The sequence below is a fragment of the Sebastes fasciatus genome, chromosome 7 (assembly GCF_043250625.1).
Source record: "Sebastes fasciatus isolate fSebFas1 chromosome 7, fSebFas1.pri, whole genome shotgun sequence".
NCBI lineage: Eukaryota > Metazoa > Chordata > Actinopteri > Perciformes > Sebastidae > Sebastes > Sebastes fasciatus.
Window position 1 is genome coordinate 22,924,051 of NC_133801.1, and position 10,498 is coordinate 22,934,548.

At 43.9% G+C, this 10,498-nt stretch overlaps 1 protein-coding gene across 1 annotated transcript; it reads left to right on the plus strand.

Moving 5' to 3' along the window:
• The first annotated feature begins 497 nt into the window (after positions 1 to 497).
• On the plus strand, positions 498 to 9,595 carry LOC141770870 (extracellular calcium-sensing receptor-like). The gene is made up of 9 exons (XM_074640716.1): positions 498 to 670; positions 5,721 to 6,015; positions 6,144 to 6,230; positions 6,507 to 6,776; positions 6,943 to 7,149; positions 7,512 to 7,787; positions 8,154 to 8,378; positions 8,483 to 8,606; positions 8,685 to 9,595. Exons 1-9 carry the CDS (start codon positions 561 to 563, stop codon positions 9,593 to 9,595), a joined length of 2,505 nt encoding a protein of 834 aa, XP_074496817.1. The 5' UTR covers positions 498 to 560.
• Positions 9,596 to 10,498: the final 903 nt, after the last annotated feature.

Here is a 10,498-nt window from a genome sequence, read left to right on the forward strand (position 1 = left end):
AATACCTGTCAAGTTACTATGGGTGCCAGCCAGATACAATAACCCTCCATCAAACAGACACAGAGCAAGGGAAGATGTAATATTTCACTGAGTGTCTTGGTATGCTGCTACCATCTAGTGGACATACTTAGGTCTAATTTGAGCATTTGGTGAGTTTAATGTGGTATGCTTATCACACAAAAAATCACACTCAAATTTCAGTAGAGATCAATCATAGCGATCATCCACAACTTCAATTTCGGTTGGAAAGGTTGCTAAAATTGCCTTGGTGAGACGTTATTAAAAATACACAATTAATTTTGCCTCAATATAAAATCAATCTCAAATGAAATGTATATTAGGCCCTGCCCTTACTTTTGCGTATGCGCTGATGGGTGGTGTGCAAGATTAAGCAATGCTACAAGTCAATAAAAGGGGTTGTCACTGAGTCAGAGAAGGAGTAAATAGGAGGAAAGCCATGTGGGCATTTTTAAATATCAACCTCCTACTTTTCTTCTGCTGTGTCCTCTCCACTCCATTCCACCACCTGCCGGTTACAGGGACAGTTTCATCTAAATGGGATGCACAAGGCTGGAGATGTGGTTCTGGGAGGGCTGTTTAAGATCAACTTCTTTTCTGTCTTTCCTGACCTGTCTTTTACCTCAGAGCCACAACAGCCAACCTGCCACATGTCAGTCTGTCAGGGAAACAAACACAATGCAGAAACTAGAAGAAGCCAATCCCATTATTGAAATGTATTTTATATGATAAGATATTACCCGGTCAGAAATACATTGTGTATTCATGCCATTTTAGACGTATCACTTGTCTCCTCTATTTATTTTTTTAATAAAGTATTTTAATAATTGTTGCTATTCAACTGGCTTAATTGTTTGAAAAATCTGTAATTGTGCAACACGTTCATGTCAGCACAGTTACTGTATCATGTTGTATTTTCCAACAATGGTATTTTTGTGTTGGTTTTGATATTCTAGGATTCAGACAGGCCCAGACCATGGCCTTTGCTATTGATGAGATCACAGAAACCTCAACCTGCTACCTAATGTGACTCTGGGATACAGTCTTAATGACAACTGCGTCAACCTAGGAATTGGATTCTGTGCAGCGTTGTCACTAGCCAGTGGTCGAGAAGAGCAGTTTATATTGGACAAGACCTGTGTAGGAACCCTTCCAGTCCTTGGGATTGTGGGTGATACTTTCTCTGGTGGTTCTATCGCCATCTCCGCTGTCTTAGGTTTCTACAGATTATCTATGGTAAATTATCCACCATGATTCTTTTATATTTTTGAATTTGAAATGCAATGTCAATTGTAAACATTGGACTAATCAGCCGATGAAGAATTTGATTGATTTTAGGATGTACAGTCTGTGTCTTTTAAAGGTGAGTTATTTTGCCACACAAAACATCCAACAGCTCCAGCAGGGGACCCCAAACTTCCCTTTCCCGGGCCACATTAACCAGCTCCGACTCCCAGGCCAGTGTGGAGATATAATCTCTCCATCTAGTCCTGGGCCTTCCCCGTGGCCTCCTCCCAGCTGGTTGTGCCTTGAACACCTCCCTAGGGAGGCGCCCTGGGGGCATCCTTACCAGATGCCCGAACCACCCCAGCTGGTTCCTTTCAACGCAAGGAGCAGCGGCTCTATGCCGAGCTCCTCACAGATGACTGAGCTTCTCACCGTATCTCTAGGGGAGACGCCAGCCACCCTCCTGCGAAAACCCATTTCGGCCGCATGTACCCGCAATGTAGTTCTTTCAGTCATGACCCAGCCCTCATGACCATAGGTGAGAGTAGGAACGAAGATTGACTGGTAGGTCGAGAGCTTTGCCTTCCGGCTCAGCTCTCTTTTCATCAGAACAGTGCGGTAAAGCGAATGCAATACCGCCCCCGCTGCTCCGATACTCCGCCCAATCTCACGTTCCATAGTCCCCTCCCTCGCGAACAAGACCTCGAGGTACTTGAACTCCTTCACTTTGGGTAAGGACTCATTCCCTACCTGGAGTAGGCAATCCATCGGTCCATCTGAGAACCATGGCCTCAGATTTCAAGGTGCTGATCCTCATCCTGGCCGCTTCACACTCTGCGAACCGATCCAGTGAGTGCTGGAGGTCCCAGACCGATGATGCCAACAGGACCACATCATCTGCAAAGAGCAGCAATGAGATCCTCAGCACACAGAACTTTAAACCCTCCTTCCCCTGACTACGCCTCGATATCCTGTCCATGAAAATCACAAACAGGATTGGTGACAAAGCGCAGCCCTGGCGGAGGCCATCCCCCACCGGAAACAAGTCCGACTTACTGCCGAAAACCTGAACAAAGTTCTCGCTTTGGGCGTACAGAGATTGGATGGCCCTAAGAAGTGCCCCCCTCACCCCATACTCCCGCAGCACCCCCCACAGTATCTCTCGGGGGACCCGGTCATATGACCTCTCCAAGTCCACAAAACACATGTAGACTAGATAAGCATACTCCCCAGCCCCCTCCAGGATCTTTGCGAGAAGGAAGAGCTTGTCCATTGTTCCACGGCCAAGACGGAATCCACATTGTTCCTCTTCGAGGTTCGACTATCGGCCGAACCGTAATTTCCAGCAACTTGGAGTAGACTTTACCGGGGAGGATGAGTAGTGTGATACCCCTGTAATTGGCATACACTCTCTGGTCCCCCTTTTTGAACAGGGGAACCACCACTCCGGTCTGCCACTCCTTAAGCACTGTCACCGACCTCCACTCAATGTTGAAGAGACATGTCATCCAAGACAGCCCCTCCACACCAAAAGCCTTCAGCATTTCTGGACGGATCTCATCAATCCCCGGGGCTTTGCCACTGTGGAGTTGTTTGACTGCCTCAGTGACTTCCACCAGGGAAATTGATGATGGTCCCCCATCAGCTTACAGCTCTGCCTCTACAATAGAGGGCGTATTAGTCGGATTCAGGAGTTCCTCAAGTGATCCTTCCACTGCCCGATTACCTCCTCAGTTGAGGTCAACAGTGTCCCATCCTTACTGTACACAGCTTGGATGGTTACCCATTTCCCCCTCCTGAGGTGCCGGACGGTTTTCCAGAAGCAGCTTGGTGCCGACCAAAAGTCCTTCTCCATGTCTGCTCCGAACTCCTCCCACACCTGCTGATTTTCCTCCTTCACGGCAGTGGCTGCTTTCCTTCGGGCCTGTCGGTACCTTGCAATTGCCTTCGGAGTCCTCAGAGACAATATATCCCTGAAGGCCTCCTTCTTCAGCCGGACGACTTCCCTGACCACCGGTGTCCACCACTCGGGTTCAATGCCCCCAACCTCCACAAAGATAACAGAAAAGCTCCGCCGGAGGTGTATGTTGAAGATCTTTCGGACAGGGGCCTCCTCCAGACGTTCCCAGTTCACCTGCACTACGCTTTTGGGCTTACCAGGTCTGTCCAAATTCTTCCACCACCCTCTGACCCAACTCACCACCAGATGGTGATCAGTTGACAGCTCCGCCCCTCTCTTCACCCGAGTGTCCAAAACATGCGGCCTCAGATCAGACGATACGATTACAATATCAATCATCGACCTTCGGCCTAGGGTGCTCTGGTACCACGTACACTTATGAGCATCTTTATGTTCGAACATGGTGTTCGTTATGGACAGTCCATAACTAGCACAGAAGTCCAATAACAAACGACCACTCGGGTTTAGATCAGGGAGGCCATTCCTCCCAATCACGCCACTCCAGGTGCCTCCATCATTGCCCACATGCGCGTTGAAGTCTCCCAGCAGAACTATGGAGTCCCCTACTAGAGCTCCATGCAGGACTCCAACGTAGCGGCACTCAGCCGGGGATTTGTGAGTATCCCCACACTCGCCCGGCGCCTCACACCATGGGCAACTCCAGAGAAGAATAAAGTCCAACCCTATCCAGGAGTACGATTTCAGAACCGAGGCAGAGCGTAGAGGCAAGGCCTACCAGATCCAACTGATAGCGCTCCACCTCCCGCACAAGCTCCGGCTCCTTCCCCCACAGAGAGGTGATGTTCCACGTCCCAAGAGCTAGCCTCTGCCGCACGGGTCCGGTCCGTTGAGGTCCCTGGCCTTCACTGCCACCCTTGTGACAGCGCACCCGACCCCAGCGGTTCCTCCCGCAGGTGGTGGGCCCACAGGATGGAGAGGAGGGGGGTGCCACGTCGCTTCTTGGAGCTCCGTGGCCAGCCCGGCCACCAGGCGCTCGCTGACGGGCCCTCCGTCCTCCTCTGCCTCGTAATTGACATTGGGGTTTATGAACCATTCTAAGTCTGGCCCCTCACCTGAGACCAATTTGCCATGGGAGACCCTAACAGGAGCACCAGGCTCCAGACAACACAGCCCTCATAGGGACACGCAAACCTCTCCACCGGCCTAACATTATACAGAAAAGAATTGTAACTTTTTGTGTTTTTGTGTTCACTGTTATAATTATTTTCTGCAATTAAGCCTGCATGGATTTTCTGCATGTTTTTCTTAAATGCCTCCTAAATACGATGCTTTTTGGGGTTTGAGTCAGACAAAGCCAGTGTTTTAATTGATGCAATATTCTGCTACATTTTAGAGGGAATAGAGTCAAGTAAGGTCATCCTGCCTGGAAAAGGATGTGCATGCATTCACTATTAATATGTCGATGTAAATAAGTAACAGGTTTACAAATACAGCTACCAAATCTATAACATTGCATATTGCACAGACTAATGAGGAAATCTGTCTTGCCCACATTTCTGCAGAACTTATCATATCTAATGCCAAGTTACTATGGGTGCCAGTCAGATACGATAACCCTCCATCAAACAGACACAGAGCAAGGGAGGATGAAATATTTCAGTGTCTTACTATGCTGCTACCATCTAGTGGACATACTTAGGGCTAATTTGAGTATTTGGTGAGTTTAATTCGGTATACTTATCACACTAAAAATCGCATGCAAATTTCATGAGGCATCAATCATAGCGGTCATCCACAACTTTAATTTGGGTTAGAAAGGTTGCTAAAATTGCCTTTGTGAGATGTAATTAGAAATGCACAAATAATTTTGCCTCAATACAAAATCAATCTCAAATGAAATGCATATTAGGCCCTGCCCTTACTTTCGCGTATGCGCTGATGGGTGGTGTGCAGGATTAAACAATGCTACAAGTCAATAAAAGGGGTTGACACTGAGTCAAAAAAGGAGTAAACAGGAGGAAAGCCATGTGGGCATTTTTAGACATCAACCTCCTCTTGCTCATGTACTCTGTGTTGTTATATTCCTACTTTTCTTCTGCTGTGCCCTCCCCTCTCCATTCCACCTCCTGCAGGTTACAGGGACAGTTTAATCTAAATGGGATACACAAGGCTGGAGATGCGGTTCTGGGTGGGCTGTTTCATATCAACTTTTTTTCTTCCTTTCATGACTTGTCTTTTACCTCAGAGCCACAACAGCCTACCTGCAACAGGTCAGTCTGTCAGGGAAACAACAACATGTAGAAACTGGAAGAAGCCAATCTCATTAGTAAAATGTATTTTATATGCTAAGATATCACTCAGTCAGAATTACATTATGTATTTATGCCATTTTACACAGATCACTTGTCTCCTCTAATTTTTTTTTATTCAAGTATTATAATAATTATTTCTAATCAACTGGCTTGTTTGCAAAATCTGTAATTGTGCAAAATGTTCATTTCAGGACAGTTACTGTATCATGTTGAATTTTCTAACAATGGTATTTTTTTGTTAGTTTTGATATTCTAGGATTCAGACAGGCCCAGACCATGGCCTTTGCTATTGATGAGATCAACAGAAACTCCAACCTGCTACCTAATGTGACTCTGGGATACAGTCTTAATGATAACTGCGGTGCGCTTTTTGTTGGATTCAGTGGCGCATTGTCATTAGCCAGTGGTCTAGAGGAGCAGTTTATATTGGACAAGACCTGTGTAGGAACCCCTCCAGTCCTAGGGATTTTGGGTGATTCTACCTCTACACGTTCTATTGCCATCTCCACTGTCTTAGGTTTGTACAGATTACCAATGGTAAGTTTTCCACCATGATTCTTTTATAGCATTTTAATTTTAAATGCAATGTGAATTGTAAATATTGGACTAAACAGCCGATGAAGAATTTGAATGTTTTTAGGATGTGCAGTCTGTGTCTTTCACAGGTGAGTTATTTTGCCACATGTTCGTGCCTGAGTGACCGGAAAAAGTTTCCATCCTTCTTTAGGACGATCCCAAGTGATGCTTTCCAGGTGACCATCAATCGGCAAAATAAGAATGCATAAACAAAAAGCATATGCACTGAAACATTCCTTAGAAATAACCTCCTTGTACTGCAATGAAGAATATGTTGTTTTTGTGTAATACTTGTCACATTGTTTGTGCTATTGATGGAGCCCTTTGGTCTCAGCTAACAAAGCTGAAAGGCACCGCTTAAACATGGTCAATTGTGGAACCCGTTTAGCAGGTTCCCCACTGAGAGATTATTCTGGCCTGTGCATTAATCCCTCCACTCTGTATTTACTTAGGTGCGTGCTATGATTCAGATTCTCAGGCACTTTGGCTGGACTTGGGCAGGTCTGCTGGTCAGTGATGATGATTATGGACTCCACGCTGCCCGATCCTTCCAATCTGATCTGGCTCAGTCTGATGGAGGGTGTCTGGCCTATTTAGAAGTTTTGCCCATGGGCAAGGACCCAGCTGAACTAAGGAGAATTGTGGATTTGATGAGGAAATCTACAGCTCGTGTGGTCATTGTCTTTTCACAACAGAGTCACATGATTAACCTCATGGAAGAGGTCGGGCTTGAATTACAGATTAATTATAATATATATTTATATAATTTTACAATTTTATATTTTGATTGTCTAAAATAAAAGAGTTTTACACGTGTATGAAAAAAACAAGATATCATTCGTGTCATGACAGTATGAATTTATATATTTGATATAATGCAATGCATAGGTGGTGAGACAGAATGTGACAGGCCTGCAGTGGATGGCCAGTGAAGCCTGGACTGCAGCTACTGTGCTCCAGACCCCCCACCTCATGCCGTACCTGAGGGGAACACTGGGCATTGCCATCCGTCGAGGAGAAATACCAGGACTCAGGGACTTCCTGTTAAGAATACGTACTGACATAAAACACAACAACAGCTATGGAAATAACATGGTGAGTTTAAGTGGAGACACCCCAGGTGTATAGGTTAAAACTGAAATTGTATGTTTAAATCTGAACATTGGATAAAGCTAAGTTCAAAATATTTTTTTCATTTTGTTGACATATTAGAGTCAAAGGTTTTTACAAAACTCAATATGAGAAAAACGGCCTTTAAAGACCTGTATTGTAAAATTCAATACATTTTGAAGACACTCCTGGTGAATCGGGTTAAAATTCTAAAATAACACCATGAAACTTCCATAATGTTTTAGACTGTAGTGTCTCACCTTTACCTTGTAGTCTGATCTGGTATTTTTAAGAATAATACAGTATATTGTGATAATTTATAACACACAGTTTTTAATACATTTCAGGTAAATCAGTTTTGGGAATACACATTTCAGTGTAGATTTGCACCACCTCCAGCAGGTTGGGTGGAGGCTGGGGGAGAACTATGCACTGGACAGGAAGATCTAGAGAGTGTGGAGACTGAGTTGTTGGACATTTCAAACCTAAGGCCAGAGTATAACGTGTACAAGGCTGTGTATGCACTGGCGTATGCTCTTGATGACATGCTGCGCTGTGTGCCAGGGAGAGGGCCATTCAGCGGACACAGCTGTGGCAGTTTGCAAAGACTGGAGCTATGGCAGGTGGGATGTCAGTTTACAGTGCACTTGTTTATGTGACTAAATCCTATGCTATCTTCTGGAGTAACATTTCAGGTATATGATTAAATACAAAGCTATGAGATTGCTAATCTTGTGAAGTGAATAGCAGATAGCTGAAAGGATTTTCCATACTGCTGGGTGACAGCAGTGGATAACAGTATCAGGTCAGCGACAAAAATGTCTTGTCTCTGGGTATACGATAATATCTTCACTTTAAAGAAAATGCTTTGTTGGAAATGTTAATGTCTACATATGTTCATAGGTGCAGTATACAGTTTGATTATTGAATACTAAATACTGTGGTGTTCACCATGGTCATATAGACTTATTTTTTTTATCTGTTCTTAGCTTGTGTATTACTTGGAAAAGGTCAACTTCACCACACCATTTGGTGATCAAGTGTCATTTGATGAGAATGGTGATGCCTTACCGATATATGATATTATGAACTGGCTGTGGCTCCCTGATGGAACAACTAAAGTTGAGAATGTGGGCGAGGTCAAAGAGTCAGCCAAAGGTGAAAAACTCACACTTGATGAAAACAAAATCTTCTGGAACTTTGAATCCAAACAGGTTATTTCTGCTTTTTCAGACACCTATTTTGTGTACCATGAATAACTCATTATAGCAGTGTAGAAGTATCGTAGAATAACAGATATTTATTTTTCTTCTGACAGCCACCGCGGTCAGTGTGCAGTGAGAGCTGTCCTCCAGGTACCCGCATGGCTAGAAAGAAGGGGCAACCTGAGTGCTGTTTTGACTGTATCCCTTGTTCTGAGGGAAAGATCAGCAATGAGACTGGTTGGTATTCAGTTTTAAACGTAGCAGTTTGGAGATATAATTTTAGCATGTATCTCAACAACTCCTCTGTTTTTTTAGACTCCATGGATTGCAACAGTTGTCCAGAGGACTTCTGGTCCAGCCCCCAGCGTGACCACTGTGTTCCTAAGAAAACAGAATTCCTCTCCTATCAAGAGCCTCTAGGTATTTGCCTGACAGCCATCACATTCTTGGGCACATTCATCTGTGCTGTTGTCCTGGGCATCTTCATCTATCATCGCAGTACCCCTATAGTACGCGCCAACAACTCAGAACTGAGTTTCCAGCTATTGATATCACTTAAATTATGTTTCCTCTGCTCACTGTTGTTTATTGGTCGTCCCAGGATGTGGACATGCCAACTGAGACATGCAGCATTTGGGATCAGCTTTGTACTTTGTGTCTCATGCATCCTGGTGAAAACCATGGTGGTTCTGGCTGTGTTCAAGGCCTCCAAACCAGGAGGAGGAGCCAGTCTCAAGTGGTTTGGTGCTGTGCAGCAGAGAGGGACTGTTATGGTTCTTACTTCTATTCAAGCAGCAATCTGCACTGCTTGGCTTGTCTCTGCTTCACCAGCTCCTCATAAAAATACTCAATACCACAATGACAAGATAGTTTATGAATGTGTAGTCGGATCCACAGTTGGTTTTGCAGTGTTACTGGGTTACATTGGCTTACTGGCTATCCTCAGCTTCCTACTAGCATTCATGGCGAGGAATCTTCCAGACAACTTCAATGAAGCCAAGTTCATCACTTTCAGCATGCTGATCTTTTGTGCTGTGTGGGTGGCCTTTGTCCCCGCTTATATTAGCTCACCAGGCAAATATGCAGATGCAGTGGAGGTATTTGCCATCCTGGCCTCCAGTTTTGGTCTCTTGGTGGCACTGTTTGGACCCAAATGTTACATAATCTTGCTGAGACCAGAGAGGAACACAAAGAAAGCAATCATGGGTCGGGGCATTGAGTCATAAAACATTCAAACAGAATTATGACTTTTTCTCTATACAATACAAACATAAAGGAATAAAAATATGTTGATAGAAATAGCAATGTTATTAGTAATTGAGAAAGAAGGCTGATGACAAATAACTTGGATCATGTAGCGTTATTGCATAGAGCAGATTAATCATCTATCAATAATTAATTTCAAAATATGTATTAATAATTAATAACCCAAAATTATTAATCCTAAACTCATGAATTTTTGGTAATATGTGAAGGAAAGTAGTGACACTCAGTTTCAAAAATCACAAAGAATTAGTCTTAAAATCAGAATTTACCCAGGTGCCACCCAATTTTATGAAAACCAAGAACCAAGTTCTGTATAAAATTAAATGTTTATTTGACTATCTACATAACTAAACTACTAACAGAGGATATTGCATAAATTATCAAACAAAAAGAAAAAGGAATACATTAAAAAAAGGATAGTTGAAGATATATAGTGAATACAATCATGAACATTTATGGTTAGAAACAAATTAAAGTGACCAGGTCAATTCAGTCACTAATATCTCTGATTGAATTTGTTGTTTGATGTTTGCCTATCAATTAAATTAAATTTTGGTATTCACAGCTGCATGTGTCTTTGGGTGCCTGTGAGCCATTATCTCAAAGGAATGTAGATAGTCTTAAACCCAGTGAGTAGGCCATACATTATCCTTTGTTTCTTCACTTGTTCCTCCAATTTGTTGCCTCACAGAAAGAGGTTCGCAGCCTCAAATCCGGTTTGGGGCCCTTCTCTGTGAAGTTTGCATGTTCTCCCCATGTTGGCGTGGGTTTTCTCAGGGATCTCCGGCTTCCTCCCAGTGTCCAAAGATATGCAGGTTAGGTTCATTGGTGACTCTAAATGGCCTGTAGGTGTGAATGTCAGT

Bases quoted from the DNA above. Each gene is read 5' to 3' on its own strand.
- LOC141770870 (XM_074640716.1), top strand. From the start codon at position 561: ATGCACAAGGCTGGAGATGTGGTTCTGGGAGGGCTGTTTAAGATCAAC. The intron at 671-5,720 runs GTCAGTCTGTCA...TTTTTTTGTTAG, and splicing joins CAACAGCCAACCTGCCACAT to TTTTGATATTCTAGGATTCA. The intron at 8,607-8,684 runs GTTGGTATTCAG...CTGTTTTTTTAG, and splicing joins AAAGATCAGCAATGAGACTG to ACTCCATGGATTGCAACAGT.